At 40.7% G+C, this 18,817-nt stretch overlaps 2 protein-coding genes across 3 annotated transcripts in view; one reads left to right on the forward strand and one right to left on the reverse strand.

Annotated features, from left to right (window-relative positions):
* Positions 1–18,817, reverse strand: part of rcvrna (recoverin a) — a 218,850-nt gene that overhangs the window by 65,339 nt on the left and 134,694 nt on the right. The gene's annotated exons all lie outside the window — the stretch shown is intronic.
* On the forward strand, positions 943–9,323 carry LOC146982626 (uncharacterized). 2 transcript variants are annotated; one of them, XR_015036270.1, is made up of 7 exons: positions 943–1,334; positions 3,026–5,106; positions 6,442–6,535; positions 6,891–6,940; positions 7,646–7,712; positions 8,343–8,453; positions 8,555–9,323. XR_015036270.1 is itself a non-coding variant. In XM_085783681.1 (6 exons), the coding sequence occupies exons 2-5, from the start codon at positions 3,028–3,030 to the stop codon at positions 7,685–7,687; spliced, it is 2,265 nt and encodes a 754-aa protein (XP_085639807.1). In that variant the 5' UTR covers positions 943–1,334; positions 3,026–3,027; the 3' UTR covers positions 7,688–7,712; positions 8,343–9,316. The 2 variants fall into 2 exon arrangements, 1 of the variants encoding a protein (XP_085639807.1); XM_085783681.1 differs by having other exon boundaries at positions 8,343–9,316.

Raw genomic sequence — 18,817 nt, forward strand, 5'->3', positions numbered from 1 at the left:
TTGACAAGTGATGAATTATAACAATATCATATGAGCACACTGTTGGAAGCCAGAAGGTTAAAAGCAGGCTATAAACAAATAACCACATAAAAAGACACATGGGAACTTGTTCTGGCAGGAGGAACATCTGGTCTATTTTCCAAAAAAGTAACAAAAAATGGATGGAAAAACAGACACTAGTCCAACACTTTACTTGATTTATGAAGGCAAGAATGAAAGCATGGGGAACATTTACATACATAAAGCACTGATAATGAAACAGATAATATCTTTACACTTTATTATTATTATCATGGTATATATTGTTCTTATTCCACTTTGATTTACTGATTTACTTTACATGTAGTTTAAATAGTACACAAGTGGATTTCTCCCCCCAGCCTATGATCTAGCTCCCAGAAAGTACAAAGAATATTAACATTTGACTTGATTTATGAAGGCAGGAATGAAAGCATGGGGGGAATTTACATACACAAAGCATCAATAATGAAACAGAAAATATCTTGGAATTATTACTATTATTAGTTTTTATTTCACTTTCATTTAGTGATTTACTTTATATGTCGTTTCAATTTTACACAAGTTACACAAAGCATCAATAATGAAACAGAAAATATCTAGTTATAATTATTATTATTATCATCAGTTTTTACTTCACTTTCATTTACTGATTTACTTTACATGTCGTTTCAATTTTACACAAGTGCCCCTTACGGACATATAAGATCCAAGTAAATACATATGAGAAAAAAGACCCCAAAAAGAAAGAAAGAAAGAAAGAAAGAAAGAAAGAAAGAAAGAAAGAAAGAAAGAAAGAAAATAGAAAATTAATTAAGAAAATAGTAATGATAATTAAAAGAAATCATAAATCATATTATTATTATTAATGGCAACATGAGCTTTTACTCTGAAGGCGCAGTGTTCTCTTCCGGTGTCATCCATGTTTTTTCAGTGTGACTTGACTCTGGAGGAAGAAGGTGTCCATGATGACAACTTTGAAATACCAACAGTAGCCAGGGGGGCTGCAATTTACCTGCGAGCTCGTAGCCAAAATGTTTCTCGCTCGTCGTCGTCGTCGCGTCGAGCGTCGTGTCCGTGTGGAAGCGGCCGAGCCGGAGCGAGGCTAGCTGGCCGCGGCTAACATGAACTCGGGCTGCGTCGCTGCTTTTGTTTACATCCAGCAGCCCTGATGATGATGATGGGCCCGGAGAGGTGTGTTAGCTAACCCCGTTACCAGCGCTGTTCCAGGGGGGAAGGGGACATCCTCCAGCCCGGGGCTCCGACACCCGCACCGCTGCCACCTGGGCAGGTGCAACTTTTACACACACTTTACTGTAAGTTACATTTATAATAATAATAATAATAATAAAAAAACGTGTTGTTATTTATTTATTTATTTGATATCACCTGATGGTCACGCATGGTAATCTGAACGGGCCTACCTGTTTGAAGAAGACCAAATCGATTAGTTGATCGACAGAAAATTATCTGACATTAGTGTATTCTGATTGTAAATCGATCTAAAGGTTTTTTGTTTTGTTTTTTTATGCCAAAAAAAAAAAAAATCACAGTTTGTTTCAGAGAATCTGTCGGGTTTTCAGTGTTGTTGTGTGTTTTGTTATTTAAAATATATTTCTGTATTTAGATTAATTAGATGTATTTTATTACATAGATTTTTACACAGATTGACAGTTTATAGGAACATGTTAGACATGCCTGCCCAAAATAATAGATAGATGATCAATATCAGTGAGATCTTGTCTTTTTTGTTTAGGCTACATCTAGATATATATTCAATATTGTAGTGATAACTTTTTTTTGGTGAAGACATGTGAACACAGAACATTTTTTATATTTACATATTCACAAATAATAAAAAAATATTTACAGTTTGTAATCCTTAATATGACCTACATTTACATTAGTATTACTTAAGAGTCTACAGGTTGTGTAACAATTGGCAAATTGACCTTATGTTTATTGACAGTAAATTGACAAGAAAATTTATTTGGATTATCTGTTAATAACTTTAATAATAACAAAATATTTTTTCAAAAAATGCCCAAAATCTTTCCAGCTTATTGCATAATGAGTGTTTCATGCGTTTTATTTGTTATTTGAGATGCTAAACGGATTGTTTATGATGTTTGGATTGATACAAGATGTGCCAACTCGAGGGTTTTCACTGTTTTCAGACATTTCAGACACTTAATCTACAGTGAAAGAAAATAATTAAGATGCAGACTGTAGAAATATTAATTAATTTTGTCGTTTGAAATGAATCACAGGGCTCAATTGAGTATTTGAGCCTGTTTATTTTGTCTTTTTATACACAGCAGACTGACGCAGAGCTATTTAAAAATAACTAAACTTTTTTTCAACATTTTTCAACTGATCAGGAGGAGCCTCAGACATTTGAACATCACAGTCGGAACAATGGAAATGACTCAAACACACAATCAAAATCGCTGGTTATAAATTGTATTGATCAGCTACGTAATATTTCCAGCTCTAGTAAAGATTATGTGTCGGCTGTTTAGTCTTAAAATAATAAACAGGGCTGTTTGGACGCCGCATGAAACGATGAAACGATGCATCACAGTAATTATGTCAGTTGGTCAATGTCAGTTTATTTATGTAGCACATTTCATATGGCAAGCATAAACTCAATGTGCTTCAGAATAAAAGCAAGATGCAATACATGTGAGTACATATTAAAACAAAAGGTAGTGCATATTAAAACAGAAGCCAATGTGTTAAGACAAACAAACAAACAAACAAACAAACAAAAACTAATTAAAAGCTTGCGAGAACAAGTATGTTTTAAGATTACACTTAAAAGAAGATGTTGTTGGAGATGAGCGGAGTTCAATGTGTAAAGAGTTCCATAGTGTTGGACCATAATAACTAAAAGCACCTTGAGCTGAATGTATACGTGAAGATCTGAGGTATCTGTCGGGTGTCTACTGGGTGAGCATGTCAGAAACATAGGGATAATGTTCGATAATGTTTGTGTGTTTTGCAGGGATGGACGTGTCCTCCCAGGATCCGTCCCTCATGGCCATGGACCTGTCGAAGAGCTACAACCCCCTGACCCGCGGCCACCCCGAGGCCATGGACCTCGCCAAGAAGCCGGAGTGGTACCACCGCCGCCCGCAGAGCTGCGGCACGGACATCGCCTCCTCGTACCGATCCCGAGCCTCGTCCTCCTACAACGCTCTCTCCGCGCAGCCCGGACCGCCCGTCCACTGCAGAGACATGGAGCCGGCCGCCGAGGCTCTGGGCGACTACATGAGTTCGGCGCTCGCTCCGGGGCTCGACCTCTACCACGACAGAGTCCACGGCAACCTGTGGCACCCGGGTTTCTACGGGCCCGACCAGAGCGGCGGCCCGGTTCCCGAAAGCAGCGGCGGGGAGGAGGAGAGCGACAGCGGCTCCGATGTTATTTTCCTCGTGTCCTCGGCGAAGGAGCCGCTCATCTGCAGCTCGTTCATCCAGGACAGCGGGCGCCACATCGTGGAGCCTCTGTCGCCGGCCGTGTCCTCGCTGGACGAGGGCCGAGGTTGCTACCACCTACCTCAGCCGCTCAGCTCGCCCAGCCCCGACAGCTCGTACTCCGACGACTCCTCCGACAGCTCCGTGGACATCCCCGTGCACCACACCAGGCCCGTCGTGCTCCTGTCGGACCTCAGCGCCGCCGTGTACGGCAACGCGGCCGAGTCGCCGGTCGACATCTCCAGCGACGACAGCGACGTCATCGAGGTTTCCGTCACCAACGAGAAGAAGAAAAGCCATACCTGTCCGTACAAGAAGAACGCGCCTCCTAAGAAGAGCATGGAGAGAGAGACTCCGCCTCAGAGCGACGCGGACAAGTCTCCGCCCGCGGAAGTACGACGCAGCCCCAGAATCAGAAAGCCCGTCTCCGAGACGCCGCCGTTCCCCTGCAGCGTGTCTCGGCACAATTTGAGGAGACAGGTCAAAAACGACGCGGTGGGGATCTACAATGAGAGTTGTGACTCTGACGACATGATGGAGTACGCGGTCAGGTTGTCCACCCCGGAGCCGGACAAGTGGGACGAACCGGACGAGCCGGTCTCGCAGCCGGACGTATCGCCGCGGAGAGCGAGCAGCAACTCTGAGGAGGAATCTGAAGAAGACGCTCACGCCGAGGAGAAATCGGCGCAGACGGAGACGGAGCCGCCCGCTCGCAAAGCTTCATTCACAAGAAGCATCAAACGGAAGAAACCGCTCGCCAACCAAAAAACCAAAAAGTTAAGACGGACCAAGCAGAAACAAAAACACAAACCGCCACCACAGCAGCAGCAGCAGCAGCAGCAGAAGGCCTCGTCCTGCAGGAACAAAAAGAGACGGATGAGGAAGAGGCGAAGCCAGACTGGACCTTCTGCTCTGTTTCCTCCCACGGAGCCGGAAATCAAGCTCAAATATTTTAAGATCAAAGCGGAGAAAAAGGACAAGAAGTCTGACGGTTTCTGCCCGTTTGTTCACGTGGAGCGGAGGATGTGCACTGTCGTCAACTACCGGGAGGAGGAGGCGACGGTGCGGAGCAGCAGCAGAGGAGGAGGAGGAGGAGGAGGAGGAGGACAGCAGCAGCAGCAGCAGCAGCAGCAGCAGCACACGGCCGCCGCCAGGACTCTGTCTGGATTCGTTCCCAGCACGTCCTGCTTCCAGCTGGGTCGGCTCGGCTCGGAGAGCAGGTGTCAGGCGGCGCTGCGGTGCTGCCTGTGCGGGGAGACGGCCAACGTCACGGGCCTCGGGGACCTTCACGGCCCCTACTGCCCCGGCAGCCCCAGCAGCCCGGCTGTGGACTGCCACAGCTGCAGGACTGAGCAGAGAGAGGAGCACAACGACGACGCGCGCGGACGACTCACTAACAGCCATTCCTCGAACTCCTCAGACGTCGGCCGCGACTGCAACGCGGTCGAAAGTTTGCACGACAATGGCGACACAAACTCTCTCCCACAGGTGCCTCTTCATCTGGACGAGTGCTGGATCCACGAGGACTGCGGCATCTGGTCCAACGGTGTCTTCCTGGTCCGGGGGAAGCTGTACGGGCTGAAGGAGGCGGCCCGGCTCGCACAGGAAACAGTGAGTGACTCAAACCACGACTGATTAATCGGAAGATTAGATTAGATTGGTCTTCTGTCAACACATGTGACAACAATACAAGTGTTTTGTTTTGTCCAACCAACTTAAAGGGATAGTTCAACATTTTAGCAAATTAGCCCATTGCCATCCCTATAGTTTTAGGAGTAGGTCCGTTCCCTTTAATTGTCGCTGCAAGCTATTTTTAGAACGGCGGAGCAGAGCCGCGAGCTGCTCAGAGCTACGCTACGGAGGCTAATGGGATATCTTGGTTTTCCTCATCAAACTCATCAAATACATAATCCAACAACTCCAAAACACTCTGGTGGACGAGTTGTGACCTGCACATTCACCACGTTATGAGATAATAACGGAACATTACGAGACAGGTTTTGCATGAATTTGCCTCAAAAACAACTCCGTCTCCTAACGTTCTGTTATTATCTCATAGCGTGGTGAATGTTCAGGTCACAACTTGTCCACCAGAGCATTTTGGAGTTGTTAGATTGTGTATTTGATGAGGGAAACCAAGAAATCCCATGAGCCTCCGTAGCGTAGCTCTGAGCAGCTCATGGCTCTGCTCCGCCGTTCTAAAAACAGCTTGCACCGAACCTACGATGTAAGCTGTGCTCCTCCAACTATAGGGATTATGGCAATGGGCCAATTTGCCAAAATGTTGAACTATCCCTTTAATACATGTGACATCAGTTACAAGTGTTTTGTTTTTTTCAACCAGCTGTTGAAAACTAAAACTAAAAAAGCCAGTAAGTCATAACATTGATGGAAAATACTTAACGTTTCTGCTTAAACAGACTAAAGCAGTTGTTTCCTGTCAGAGAAGTAATTAGTTAATCAAACAATTTCTTCACTTATAGTTTTTAAATCTGGGTTAATTATCCAGGAAATCAAACCCCATTTTTAGTTTCATGTATTTGGTCGTTGAATTTTTAACAATAATCAGTCAGTGCTGCAGTGATGAGTCGATTAAATGATCGATCGATTGACAGAATATAAATCAGTGACTGTTTTGATAATTGAATAACCTTTAATGAATTAATTAATGAAACAATCTGCATATGAATCATCGGCAGCTATTATATTTATACCTAACTATAACTATAATTATCTGTTTATTTCAAGCGTCACTGTTTGTTCGGTTAAGTTGCTGATGACCCAGCGTTTCCTCCAGCTGCTCCTTCACATTAAAAGTCTTTTAAAAAAAACACATCTAACATCTTGTTTTTTAACAGTGAGGATAAAAACCATAAATTAAACCATAAAGAAGAGATGTGGTCATGTGTTTGTCTCTCCTCTCACCTGTGTTCTCCTCTTCCTCAGGTGTGTTCAACATGCCAACAACCAGGTGCAATAATGGGCTGTTTCCAGAAAGGTTGCCCCAGAAACTACCACTACAGATGTGCCATCGCGTCAGGTACGACGTCACGTCGCGTCACGTCACGGGAACTAATTGATTTCCAGCGTTTTCTCGCTCCTCCTGCAGATTAAAGCCGTTAAAGAGTCACTGTGATTCATTAATGTCTCGGCTTTGTGCTCCGCATGTCTCGTCAACTCTGACTGATGTGTCTAATGTGGCACATCTTTAAAGGGTGAGAGCTTGAGTCACTTGTGCTTTTCTTAAGTGTGTGTGTGTGTGTGTGTGTGGGGGAAGGCTGTCGGTCTCAGTCATTCTCACTCAGCCTGAAACGGCGGATCTTTGAGGCTGTGAATGATGAAGGCTTCTTCAAAACTCATTCTGTGTGTGTGTGTGTTTTTTGTTTTTTTTTCAGGCTGCGTCCTCAATGAAGAGAACTTCTCAATGAGATGTACAGAGCACAAGGTAAACAGGGAAATGCTGAGATTTATTTATTTATTTATTTATTGTCAAAGCTGTCTGGTGGTTTTTAAAAGATGTATTCAGAGTGTGAGGAGCTGCTCGGCCTCTGGGGGGCACTAGTGCAGCTTCCAGGTTGTTGTCGTCCTACATACTGACTAACTGGGTGAGAGTGTGATATGCGGTAGAGACACAAAAAGAGATGACGAGGGGAATGATGATGGATGTTGATTTTCTGAAAAGAATCAAATGAAAAATGGGTAAAAATAATGCCTAAAGTGGGGCCATGGTGTAAGGATTTAACCCTTATATCAATCAAAGTTTATTAGTATGTGCAGGTTAATGCTTCACAGACTGACGTTGAGTAAGAAAGCAACATATTTTTGATAAAATAGATTTAAATAAACTGCCATAACATTTGCAAACATAAAAGCAAAAGAAAATTCAAGCTGAATAGACTCTGACCTAGAATTGTAAAGCCTGAATCTGACATCACATCATGCATTTTACAGAAGATGGTGCGACGCCACAGAAATGTGTCAGTTATGTAAAAACAGACGTTCAGATTCATAGTAACTACAGAAGCTCAGTGCTTTCATAAGATTATATTCTAAGTTTGGTTTGATTTTAAGCAGAAGATTAGATCAACTTTATTCTTCTGTTTGAGTTTATTTATTTCTTATCTGTTGTTTTTGTGTTTGTCGTCAACAGAACAAACCGTTCACATGTGTCACCAGACAACACAAGAGATGATCCAGAAGACGTGGCGACACTGGAGGTAGGTAGTCGACTGATCGATCAGGAACTAGTCCAGTGGTTCACAACCTTTTTTGGCTCGTGACCCCATTTTGACAAAACAAATTTGAAATTTCTGGCGACCCCGTGACCACATGCAGTCGCAGCCATCTTAGTTTAGTTTAGTTTATTGAAACAGGACAGTGTACAATACCATTAGTCAATTGAAAAAACTATGAAAAGATGGTTGTACCAGATTTAGCCCTAGGGCTAATTTCCATCTGTAATTTATCTGTATCTGAATCTGTAATCAATCAAGATGCGCCAGCTCACATATTTTTAAATGCTGCATTTTAATTGAACTCGATTTATATTCGAGAAAGTGAAACTATAGAATAATTAATGATATTTTTAAAATAATAATAATTAGTTGAAAAAATGTTTTTATCAGTATTTTTTTTTTTTTTTCAATTACGAGACATTTCAGGCGACCCCAAGGTTGAAAAACACTGAACTAGTCTGACAATTGTTAATGTGATTATTTCCAACTTTAATTTGTGACTTTAGTTTGACATTTTTTCACATTTATTCATTGAGTGTAAGAAATAAAAATCATGTTTCTGCACAGAAAAACACAGATTTGTGTTTAATATTGTGTGTTGTGTTGTTGCAGAAGGATCCACACATCTCCTCAGGGTGCGACGTGCGCTGCCTGACTTCGCCTCTGCTGTTTTTCTAACACTAATTAATGTGTGTGTGCTCGAGCAGAAGGACAAACCTTCTGGTAAGACTCCACTCGTCATGACAGTCAAGATCAAACCAGGGGCCACTGTAGGACTTTTATAAGACGTCTCTGTGCTTTGTTCTATTTCTGTTCCTTTGTAGGTCTTTAACACAGGCAGTTACACCAATTGGACTGAGCCAAGATGGGGTGTGTGTGGGCGTGTGTGTGTGTGTGGGCGTGTGTGTGTGAGAGCGTGTATGGAAGTGTGTATTCATTCCTCTTCTTGAAGATCCACACTTGGACTAGCCATGTCACAAATACAGTTTATTATTTGTCCATAATAAATATATTAGAGTTTAAATTAGCTTTAATAAAAATACATTGTACGGATAATATCTTTATATAAGGACACTTTTTTTTCTTTCTACTGTTTTTCTACAACTTTTTCTATCCTGCTGTCCGTGCTTCAGTCATAACATAATTTATTTTCATGGAGATGCATGCACAGTCGACGGCGTTTGCTATGACGCACTTTACCCTCTGAGTTTCTGCCGTTTTATTTATGTCTGTTTGTTTTTGACGTTCGTTCTTCCTTTTTCAAATACAGTACAGTTAGTTACATATGAATTTAATATAAAGCTGCACTAAGCAAGATTTATAGATGAGAACATTGGATTATGATCCCATCCTCACAGTGAGACCACACAAACTGTACGTTCACCACCGTCGAGCTCATTCAGGTCAGGTGTGTAGACGCTGCTTCTGCTCGGAGGATGTGGAAAAATGTTTTTGTTTTTTTTAAAAGGAGACGAACAGCAGCAAGTGTCAGTGTTCAGTGTTTGTGTCAGAGTTGGTAAAGTTTTCTACTGTGTCACGTAACGTTTCAGAGAAATTCCAGTAAAAGTTAAAAGGTCACTTCAACCAAATCACAAAAAGAAAATCAGTCTGGGCTTTTACAGTTGGAAGTAAAAGTCAATGAAATGTATATTTATTCAAATATTTTTGATTAAAAAAGAATATATATATATATATATATTATAACATTGTAAATTTAATATATTATTGGTTGTGGTTTGTTGGATAAACAGAATCTCAATTTGTCATTTTGGGCTCTGATGAAGTTGAAATGGTATTTTTTTTTTTTCCATTTCACTGAAACTTTGGAGAGAAAACAATCAGTTAATTGTGATAAATATCCCACATGGTGATCAATAACTGAAATAACTCCCAGTTGGTTTTATATGCAGAGGTTTCCAGATTTGCTCCTTGGTTCAGAAAGTTGAATGTTGCTTTAGTTTCGGTGATGACTCGAGGCCCATTTGTTTTTAGCCTGTGATTGTTTACATTGTTCTTTACAATTTGTTATATATTGTAAACTCTCCAATAGAAGCCCGGGCTTTTTTTTTTTTACTTCACCTGCCGAACTGATATTTGAGACATATGGGACAGGCTTTTATTTAATTTTTAACATATCTTATGCTCAGCAATCATGGTTAATACTGTCAATTCTTAAAGTTTAAAAGAATAAGAGTGGAAGGAAAGAGTCAGATCCAGAGCAGCATTCATTTACAAGTTTAATTGGCACCAATTAAACTTCTTCTAAATAATCACGTGCTCCAGCCATAGACTGTATAATGGCTCTGGCTCAAATAATAACTCGAGTGAAGTCGGACCACGAGCTTCCTTTTTTTTTTGGTTGCGTTCGGACCGAGAATTAATGCTTGTGAATCCAGCTGCATCGAGTCTGAGCTTCAACACCTGCAGATTGGACCGTTTTCATTTGTGGGCTTTGAGAGGTTTTGAACATTCACAAGAATTTGCAGAAAATAGAAATACAGTAGACCCGGCTTCTAATGAGACCGGTTTTTATTTGCTCAAACCTGTAGCCTAGTACAGGAGACCAGCATCTATTTGAGACTCGGCTTTTATTTGAGAATTTACGGTATTAAAAATACGACCAATTAGCCATGAACGCCTCCTGTGGCCATGGATGTACAGACGCCTGTCACTGAGTCACTATGGTGACAAATAAAATGTAAAATTGACGAATCTCAGGCAATTCTGCAGTTGTAGGATCATCTTTATCGTCTCTGTTTCGAAGTGTCAGTGTAATCGACTTTGGAGATAATGAAATCCTTAGAAAGCTTAAGTCAAGCTGAATGTAGAAATATATGTTTCATATCTGTGTTTAATTTAATAAATGGGTTCAAAAAGACAGTATTTTTTGGCAAAATCTGCAGAAATTGGAGTCTGATGCTCAAATAACACTCAGATTCATGAAATAAAGTCCTTTGCATAAAACTGGAACATGTTGGAAAATGTGTTTTTGTGATTTGTGTGAATTGGCCTTTTAATATATTAGTTACGTCTCGTAGCCATGTGGAGCTGAAGTCGCCTAGTGTGGCTTTAACTGTACCGACTTCTGTATGACGTCTTGTGTTTCAGTTTTCATGAATCACTACTGGACTGACACGACAGACGAGAGACGGACACTTAAATGTTTAAAAAAGAAAGATTTAAAGTAAATTGTCAGAGTTTGGTTTCATGTCTGCACTTTCTATTATTTGAGGAATTAAAAAAGATAATTGTTATTTAATAATAAAAAAGTGAAATAAACCTGAACTGTCTTTTCTTGATAAACTTCTCTTTTGTTGGTGCTTGCTCTGCAAATCTCAGATTCAAACAGATTCATGAATGTTGGTTTTTGCAGAGATTCGCTGCTGCTCCTACACAGCACAGGAACAAAATGTTTTTCGCTGCAGGGAAAGGTAGTGAGTGTGAGTTTGGGCAAAAAGCCAAATGTCCGAAGGGGGATTTATTCTCAAACTTCTCTCTTCTGAAACCAGTGGGAATATCAACAGTACCAGGGGCTGTGTGATAATTTGTTATTTTCAAGAACTTTATATTTCAATCAATATTAAATCTGACAACTTCAGCTGTTTTTTCTTTTCTTTTCTTTTCAAAGAGTTTTTGTATCTGTGTGTCTCTTATTGGCTGTTAATATTTGATGTATTTGATGAATTTTATTATAGCTCTGAAGGTGTCACACATAACAACTGATTACACGGCATTAATCCTTTTAATTAATCTGGGAGATTTTTTTTTTTTGTTTAACTGACTTTTAATTAGCTCGTCTCTTCTTCTGTGGCAGTTTGAACGGCTCCGTTTGGAGACAAGAGCTCCAGCAGCTGTTTGAACCAATCAGAGCATAGAAACACTCACTGATTCACATTATTTCTTCTGAGGATTTATTTATATGTTTTGAGACAAATCTGCACTCTGAAATGTAAACGTCAGTCATTCACACTAAATTTACTTGGAAGTTTTGAGAGGCAGATAGAACCAAATACTAGTACTAAACTGTGAGTTAGGGATGCCAGTTGCCATTAATAATTACTCAATCTAAAATAAATGAACTGAATGCAGGGAATGAGGTAATAGACAAAGTACTCCAGCTGCTGTAGTGCTCACATAAACCACTAGAAGGCGCCTCTTACGCTTTTGTTAGCTATTGTATGGTATTGTTGTAGCCTACGGTATTATTACAAATTACACTGATGTCATATTAATAAATACTGTGGCAAAAAGCACTAAATTACACGTTGAACGTTTCTTCCGGTTAAATGAAGGAGAAAGGGTTTAATTGTTGAACATGTTTTGTCCGATCTAACGTATGAAGGATGGTTGTGATGTTGATGGATTCTGGATATTGTCTAACCAGTTGTTTTGTGGCGACAGACGTGAGATAAAGCTCCAGTCTTAAGAAACAGTTAAAGGGATAGTTCAACATGTTGGCAAATTGGCCCATTGCCATAGTCCCTATATTTTTAGGAGTAGGTTCGTTACCTTTAATTGTTGGTGCAAGCTATTTTTAGAACGGCGGAGCAGAGCCACAAGCTGCTCAGAGCTACGGAGGCTCATGGGATTTCTTGGTTTCCCTCATCAAACTCATCAAATACACAATCCAACAACTCCAAAACGCTGTCATGGATAAGTTGTGACCTGCACATTCACCACGCTATGAGATAATAACAGAATGTTACGAGACGGAGTTGTTTTCGAGGTAAATTCATGCAAAACCGCTGATGCGCGTTGCGTTCAGGGACAGTTTTTCAGCAAGCAGTCTCTGCATTTGCCTCGAAAACAACTCTGTCTCGTAACGTTCTGTTATTATCTCATAGCGTGGTGAATGTGCAGGTCACAACTTGTCCACCAGAGCGTTTTGGAGTGAGATGACTATAGCGATTATGGCAATGGGCCAATTTGCCAAAATGTTGAACTATCCCTTTAAAGGTGTTTTGTCTTGGTTATTTGTAACTTAAGGTGGCGCCCCCTGGTGGCTCGCAGTACTTTTATTGACTCATGACCTCCCAACTTCCCTCCAGACCTGTCCATCTCTGATTGATCCCATCAAAAACTGTCCAATACAAATTTTCACAAGATAATGTTTTAACTCAAGTTATTTGGTTTGAATTCCTAATTTACTCAAAATTAATTTGTTAACAGTTTTAACCAGGGGTTGATGATGATTGTGTTAGTGGTCGGTGGCTTTAACAGCTTTCTCTTCCTGTTGCTGCTGTAAACAAAGTTGATGAGAGTGAACCAGTAATGTGAAGTTGTGAACCTGCCGGATAATTAATGAACTCACTTTAAATCCGTTCACAAACTTAGTTTTATTTTTATTGTTTAGTGATGACTTCAGCTCACTCGTGTTTATCTTCCACATGCTGCGTCGACACCTGTTGTATGAAATGTGCTATATTTACTAAAACTGACTATAAAATGTTGCTTAAAGCAGCTTTAAGTCAAATGTGACACAACCAAATGGCTCAATTTGCTCAAAGTTATTAATCTGTTGTGTGAACAGTGTCTACACAGTTGCTGGGTCCAAATTTATCCTGTTTTTGTTTTTTTCTTTCAGTCACAGAAACCAAACATCTGAACATGTGGGCTGCTGCTGCATCACCAACACACACACACACACACACACACACACACACTCAGCGCTTAATACACAGTCAACACCGACTTTCACACCGAACGCTTTTGCTTTTGAGTCACAACCTCTCACAACGCGTCGTAGTGATAATATCTATCTGTGGAAGTATTTCACAGCTCCTCAGCACCAGTGTCGGGCCGACACATTGACCTGCTGTGACGAAGGTGTTTCTCACCTCCCTGCACCACCTTGTTGAACCCAGAATAGACCTGCAGCTCTCACCTGCTGAAATATCCTGGCAGCCTGAAGCGTTGCGATGCTGCTCAGAGTATGTTTTTAATGCAGCGTTCACACAGAAGCTGAGTTGAGAGAGTCTTAAATAAAACTCCTAAATTAAAAAGGCAGGAACAGTTTGTATTTATTTGATGATACTGGAACCAAACATATATATATATTTAATGATTTGTCTCTGTGGAGGAATCGTGTTGATCAGGAGGAAGATGGAAACCAGCATCAAACCGTCACTTAATATTCATGTATTTTTTTGCTGAGTCATCTTCTGAGGAGTTGTGGCATTTTCAAGATGAAGCATTTCCAAACAGTGGGTGAGAGCCGACAGCTCTGAGGCCAGACGCAGACACAACAGTATGTGGCTCCAAGTGTTGTCCTGCATATAAGAGAGGTGATACAGCATTGTGTTGCATAGTATATTTTTGCATGGCAATATAGTATCAATGCATGATTACTTATTAATTTGCAAATACAAATTGATGTTACTACTAGTGTTGGTCATAAAAAGGATTTTGATTGTGATGAAAAGGTTGAGAACTTCATCTTAGTAGATAAAACTGGACATTATTTGCAGTTGCAAAGAAATAATGTATCGCTATGTATCACAATAGGTTATAGCAATGCTCAGGATATTGCAAAACGTATGAATTTGCAATAATATCATGATTTAAACATTGTGATAATAACATATGTATCGTGGGGCCTCTGGTGATTTCCAACCTTTGTATAAAATGGGTTTAATATAATTGACTTAATGTATTTTGCTTTATTCATCCTCTTAGTATAACACTTTATAATATTAATATGTATAAGCAGTGTACTAAAATGCATTATAACCTATAACACATTAGTTTAAGCAGTAAGAAGGGAATTATTAATGTTTAACTTGGTGCAGTAATCATCGACAATTAATACGTCTCCTACTACAAATGACTCAAAACCATGAATCAACACTTCGATCCGTCTCACTGCATTATAGTCTGTTACACGCCATTTTTGTTTATATACTGAATTTAAATGATGAATTCTGGGAGGTGAAGTGTTATTTTAATGAGCTCATTATTTGTTCGCTACCTCCACATGCTGACATTTTCTAATTGGCACTAAGTTTAGAGAATGTCATTATTTTTTGCAGGTATTTGGTTGTTAACTTAAAGTATTGGACAAAATGTACATTTTGGCCTCACTGTGTGACTGGATGAGTTGTTATGAGGATCACCAAAGCGATAACAGTTCATCTCCATGGCAACATGACTCTAGCTAACCTAATGCTTATGGAAACTAGTGAACCTCATTGTGGCGTTAGAGGAAAAAGCCAGAGAAACCAAATCTTGCAAGGCGATAGGATGGTTGAGGTGGGCGGGGCTTTGAGAGGGGGCGTGGCTGCATAATTGTGACATCACAAAGTTACAAAAGTCCTGATGAATCATTTTAAGGCTCAGTTTTTTCACGGCAGGCTGCGTGTATTTCTCTATGCACTTTAACATTATTAGCTGCTTTATAATCAAACAACACATGTAAATCCATCTTTATACAATATGGGACTTTGCTGCTGCCTGCATGTTGTCTGTCTCACTGATATGAAGCCTGCGACTCTATTCTGGTTTCTACTGACGCTTCAATGACCGTCTGGGTTTATTTTGCAGTAAAAATGGCCACATGCTCCTGTTACGTCGACTCGTCTCACTCCTGCAGCTGCACCTGCATCTTTCTGCAGTTCACTGTTTTTCCCCTATCCTCTTTTATTGCTCTCTTTCCTCCTCCTTGTTCCTCTCTCACCATTTTCCTTATCTTCCTTATGTTCAGTTCTTTACCCCCCCCCCCCTCCTCCTCCTCCCTCCTCCTCCCCCATTCCTGGCTCAGGCTGCAGGCTTATCTCTGTGTTTAGGACTGACAGACTCTTTCCGATCACAATCCTCGTAACTATCTCTGCAGCACAGCTCTGCCGCTTCTGCAGGGGGGCTTCGACGCAAAACGCCACCGATGCCACAACTGCTGCTGAAACTGACAAAAGTCAAAAATGTAGATAAGTTGCAGTTTTCCTCTCTGAGCTGTTGTGCGTCTTGTTGCATAATATATATATATAAAACATCAGCAGATCAGAAGCTGCAGAGAGAACAAGCAGCGAGTGGGGAACATTAAGTCCACGCTGTTGATCAAATTGTGTGTGATGTTTGTAAGCCTGTGTTGATCATCTTGATTTAGTGGCTCATGCTGCATCAGTGCAAATCATCTTAACCACAAAATCAGAGTCTGTTTGATGCCCTATTATTACAGCTCACTGTCTGCTGTTGTTGGAGCAGTAGCAGATAATTTAACACCCAAACTCTCCTCTGACCCAGTGTTTCTCTAGGGAACGTGGTTCTTTTTCCGTCTTTACTGTATGTTCTCCAGTCAGGAGGAGCAGGAGCTGCAGATTCTTCGTCTAGAGCTATTCTTGTCAGATTTATTCTGTGTGACTGGACGTGTTATCCGGGGGAAGGACTTTTTGATATTGAATTAATGTTGTTTGGTGAAAGCTTGAGCTGCCATTTGCATCATGTTGACCTTGATGCAAACATCAGGTTCAAAAAACGTGTTTAAACTTTATGTAGTTCACAAAAAATTGATTCAGAAGCAACTAAAACAAACTCATCCACTAGCTGCACAAAGGGATTTATCTGATTCAGCCTCATTGTGGTACCATTAACTAAATGTTATCAATTTAATTGCATTTTAAAGGTTTTAATTTAGTAGCCTATTTGAGACTTGAGGTCAAATTGGCTGCAGTAAAGGCTGATGGGAATGTTGTCAGTTCTGCACATACTAGTCACAGTAATGAATGTGAAGCTACAGTTCAACAACATAATGAAAATGCACAACCAAGTTGTTATTATTATCCGACCGACCATATGGTGGCACAGGAAAACTCAGGGAAAGAGTAAATAAGGATGGAGAAAGCCTCCATGATTTCACCCACAAGTCTCTGAGGGGCAGTTTTTCTAGCTGCTCCGCTATCACCATCTTGTCAGTTCCTCACTGTTTTCAGTACCAGGCTACAAACATGTTTACTTCAGTGGTGAAGTTTAGTCTGTGGGGACCGAATCACTTTTGGTTCCACCCTCAAGTGGCCATTTGAGGAACTGCAGTTTCTATCACTTCATTGTTGGCTTTGGTTTCCAGCTCCAGAGCTTCATACAGAAACAAACACTTTTTCCTTGTTGTGATGATTTCTTTACAAAAATAAACAGTCGAGCAGTGCAGTGGTAATGTCCAAAATATCTCTGACCGTACTATAAATACCAGTTTATACTGTACAGTTTATGAGTTCAGTGGTGTGTCATAAGGATTCGAGTCATGTACCATAGATATTTGATTGTTTTTTGAGTGTTTGTTGTGGTTGAAAAAATTGCCCCCATACTTTAGCGTTGTGGCTATCGCTAGCGCCGGGTAGCCATGGTGTAACTCCGGTTTGCCTGCATCAATTTTAGTCTCGTTTTTTGTTCCCCCCCCCCAACACTGGGTGACCATCAGGAAAACGATTTAGGGGTCAAAAATGACCAGAATTCTCCTTTAATAGACCTGCTATCTGTTAGCATGGCGAATCCATAATGTGTGATCCATGAAGTGTTTTCCAGCTCTGACTTTCACACCTTCAACGTGCTTCACTAAGAATAAAATAAAAACAAAACTGGAGGTGATCTGCAGCATCGGTGTCGCAATTTCGTACACAACACGCAGAGTAAAACTCATCTAAGCACCGAATTCTCTGCTCTGCTTTTCTGCTGCTGGTGAATATGTAAACACGTCGGTGGAGAGACACTGAGATCAGTCAGTGCAGCGCTCAGCTGTAATTGCTATGCTGAACATGCAGGGTTACTCAATGATTTTCTCTCCAGCTCAGCTGCACTTGGCTGATTTTTTTTTCTTTCTTTGGCTCCTTTTCATCCAGACAGACAGAGTTTCTTCTTCTTCTTCTTCTTCGTCTTCTGCTTCTTCTTTTTTTGTTGCTCTGACATTGTGGAGATTAATTTCACCCTTCTCCTCCTTATCAGTCTGCAAAAACGCTTTGTAATGCACACATCTGCAGTATATTTCAATTTTTTGTTCTGCTGCATTAAAAAAAGGAGGCTTTGGCTCATCTACTCTTGATGTATGGATTTTATTTAATGTAACATTAAATCAGAGTCAGTCCTATACCTGGGTGGGAGTGTTATGTAATTCAGCTTCCAGCAAGGTTTTGGAGGCAGACGCTGCTCATTACAGCCGAACCAGAAACATGCCTCAGTGGTTTTACAGCTTCGTGGGGCATTGTGAGTTTATTGGGGCATAATTATGTGACCGACATACAGTGAAGCTTGATTTAATGCATAAAACGGTTTGGATTTTCATCTATGTTTATTGTGTTTTAGACGATCTCTCGACTTCAAATCTGCAGCTCGATCAACTGAAATGAGAAGCTGGCACCGAGTCGTTCCAGAGAACAGAGTCCAGCTCCATTTCTAATTGTCTTATTTCATTTTTAATGAACTGAGAGAAAGGTTTGAGGGGAGGGGGGCCGTCGTCCTGGTGGAATAAATACACATTATTTCCTGTAGAGTCTCATCTGAAACAGCGCAGCACACACACAGCACATTAAATAAAACACGAGGAGAGATTTCCAGCCTTCTCCGGTAATGATGCTAACAATATGAGAGACGCTCTGAAAGGAGAAGTTAAGCATTTTGGAAAATTGGAGCATTTGCTATCTTGCTGAGGTTAGATACAATTTTGACAGGTGCGCAATAATAATTTCATTTGTACTATAATTTAGCTGCATGGTGCATAAGTGGCTCATACTGAATTTTAAAATGTTTGTAAAGTCATTGTTTGGTTTGGTTTTCAATGCAAAGTTATTTATCTATTACAGTAGGATGTACACTATCCTGTCACAACATATAGGCTACATGCCCTATAGATGGCAAGGTTGGATTATGATGCAACTGCAGCAAATGCATCTTTGTTATTGTCGTTTTGTGGTTTGCATCTGTCTGTTTCATAAGTGTCTCTTCATCGCCACATTCAGTCTCTTTGCAATCATCTTCTGTCTCTTGCCGTTTTGTATTTGTCTTTGATGACTGTTTGCATCTCTTTTCGGTCATTTTGTGTCGCTTTGTTGTCGTTCTGCATCTGTCGCCCTCCTGCATAGTGTTTGTCTTGTGTCTCTTTGAGGACA

The sequence above is a fragment of the Trachurus japonicus genome, chromosome 8 (genome assembly GCF_045865225.1).
Source record: "Trachurus japonicus isolate A0001 chromosome 8, Traja_1.0".
Taxonomy (NCBI): Eukaryota; Metazoa; Chordata; class Actinopteri; order Carangiformes; family Carangidae; genus Trachurus; species Trachurus japonicus.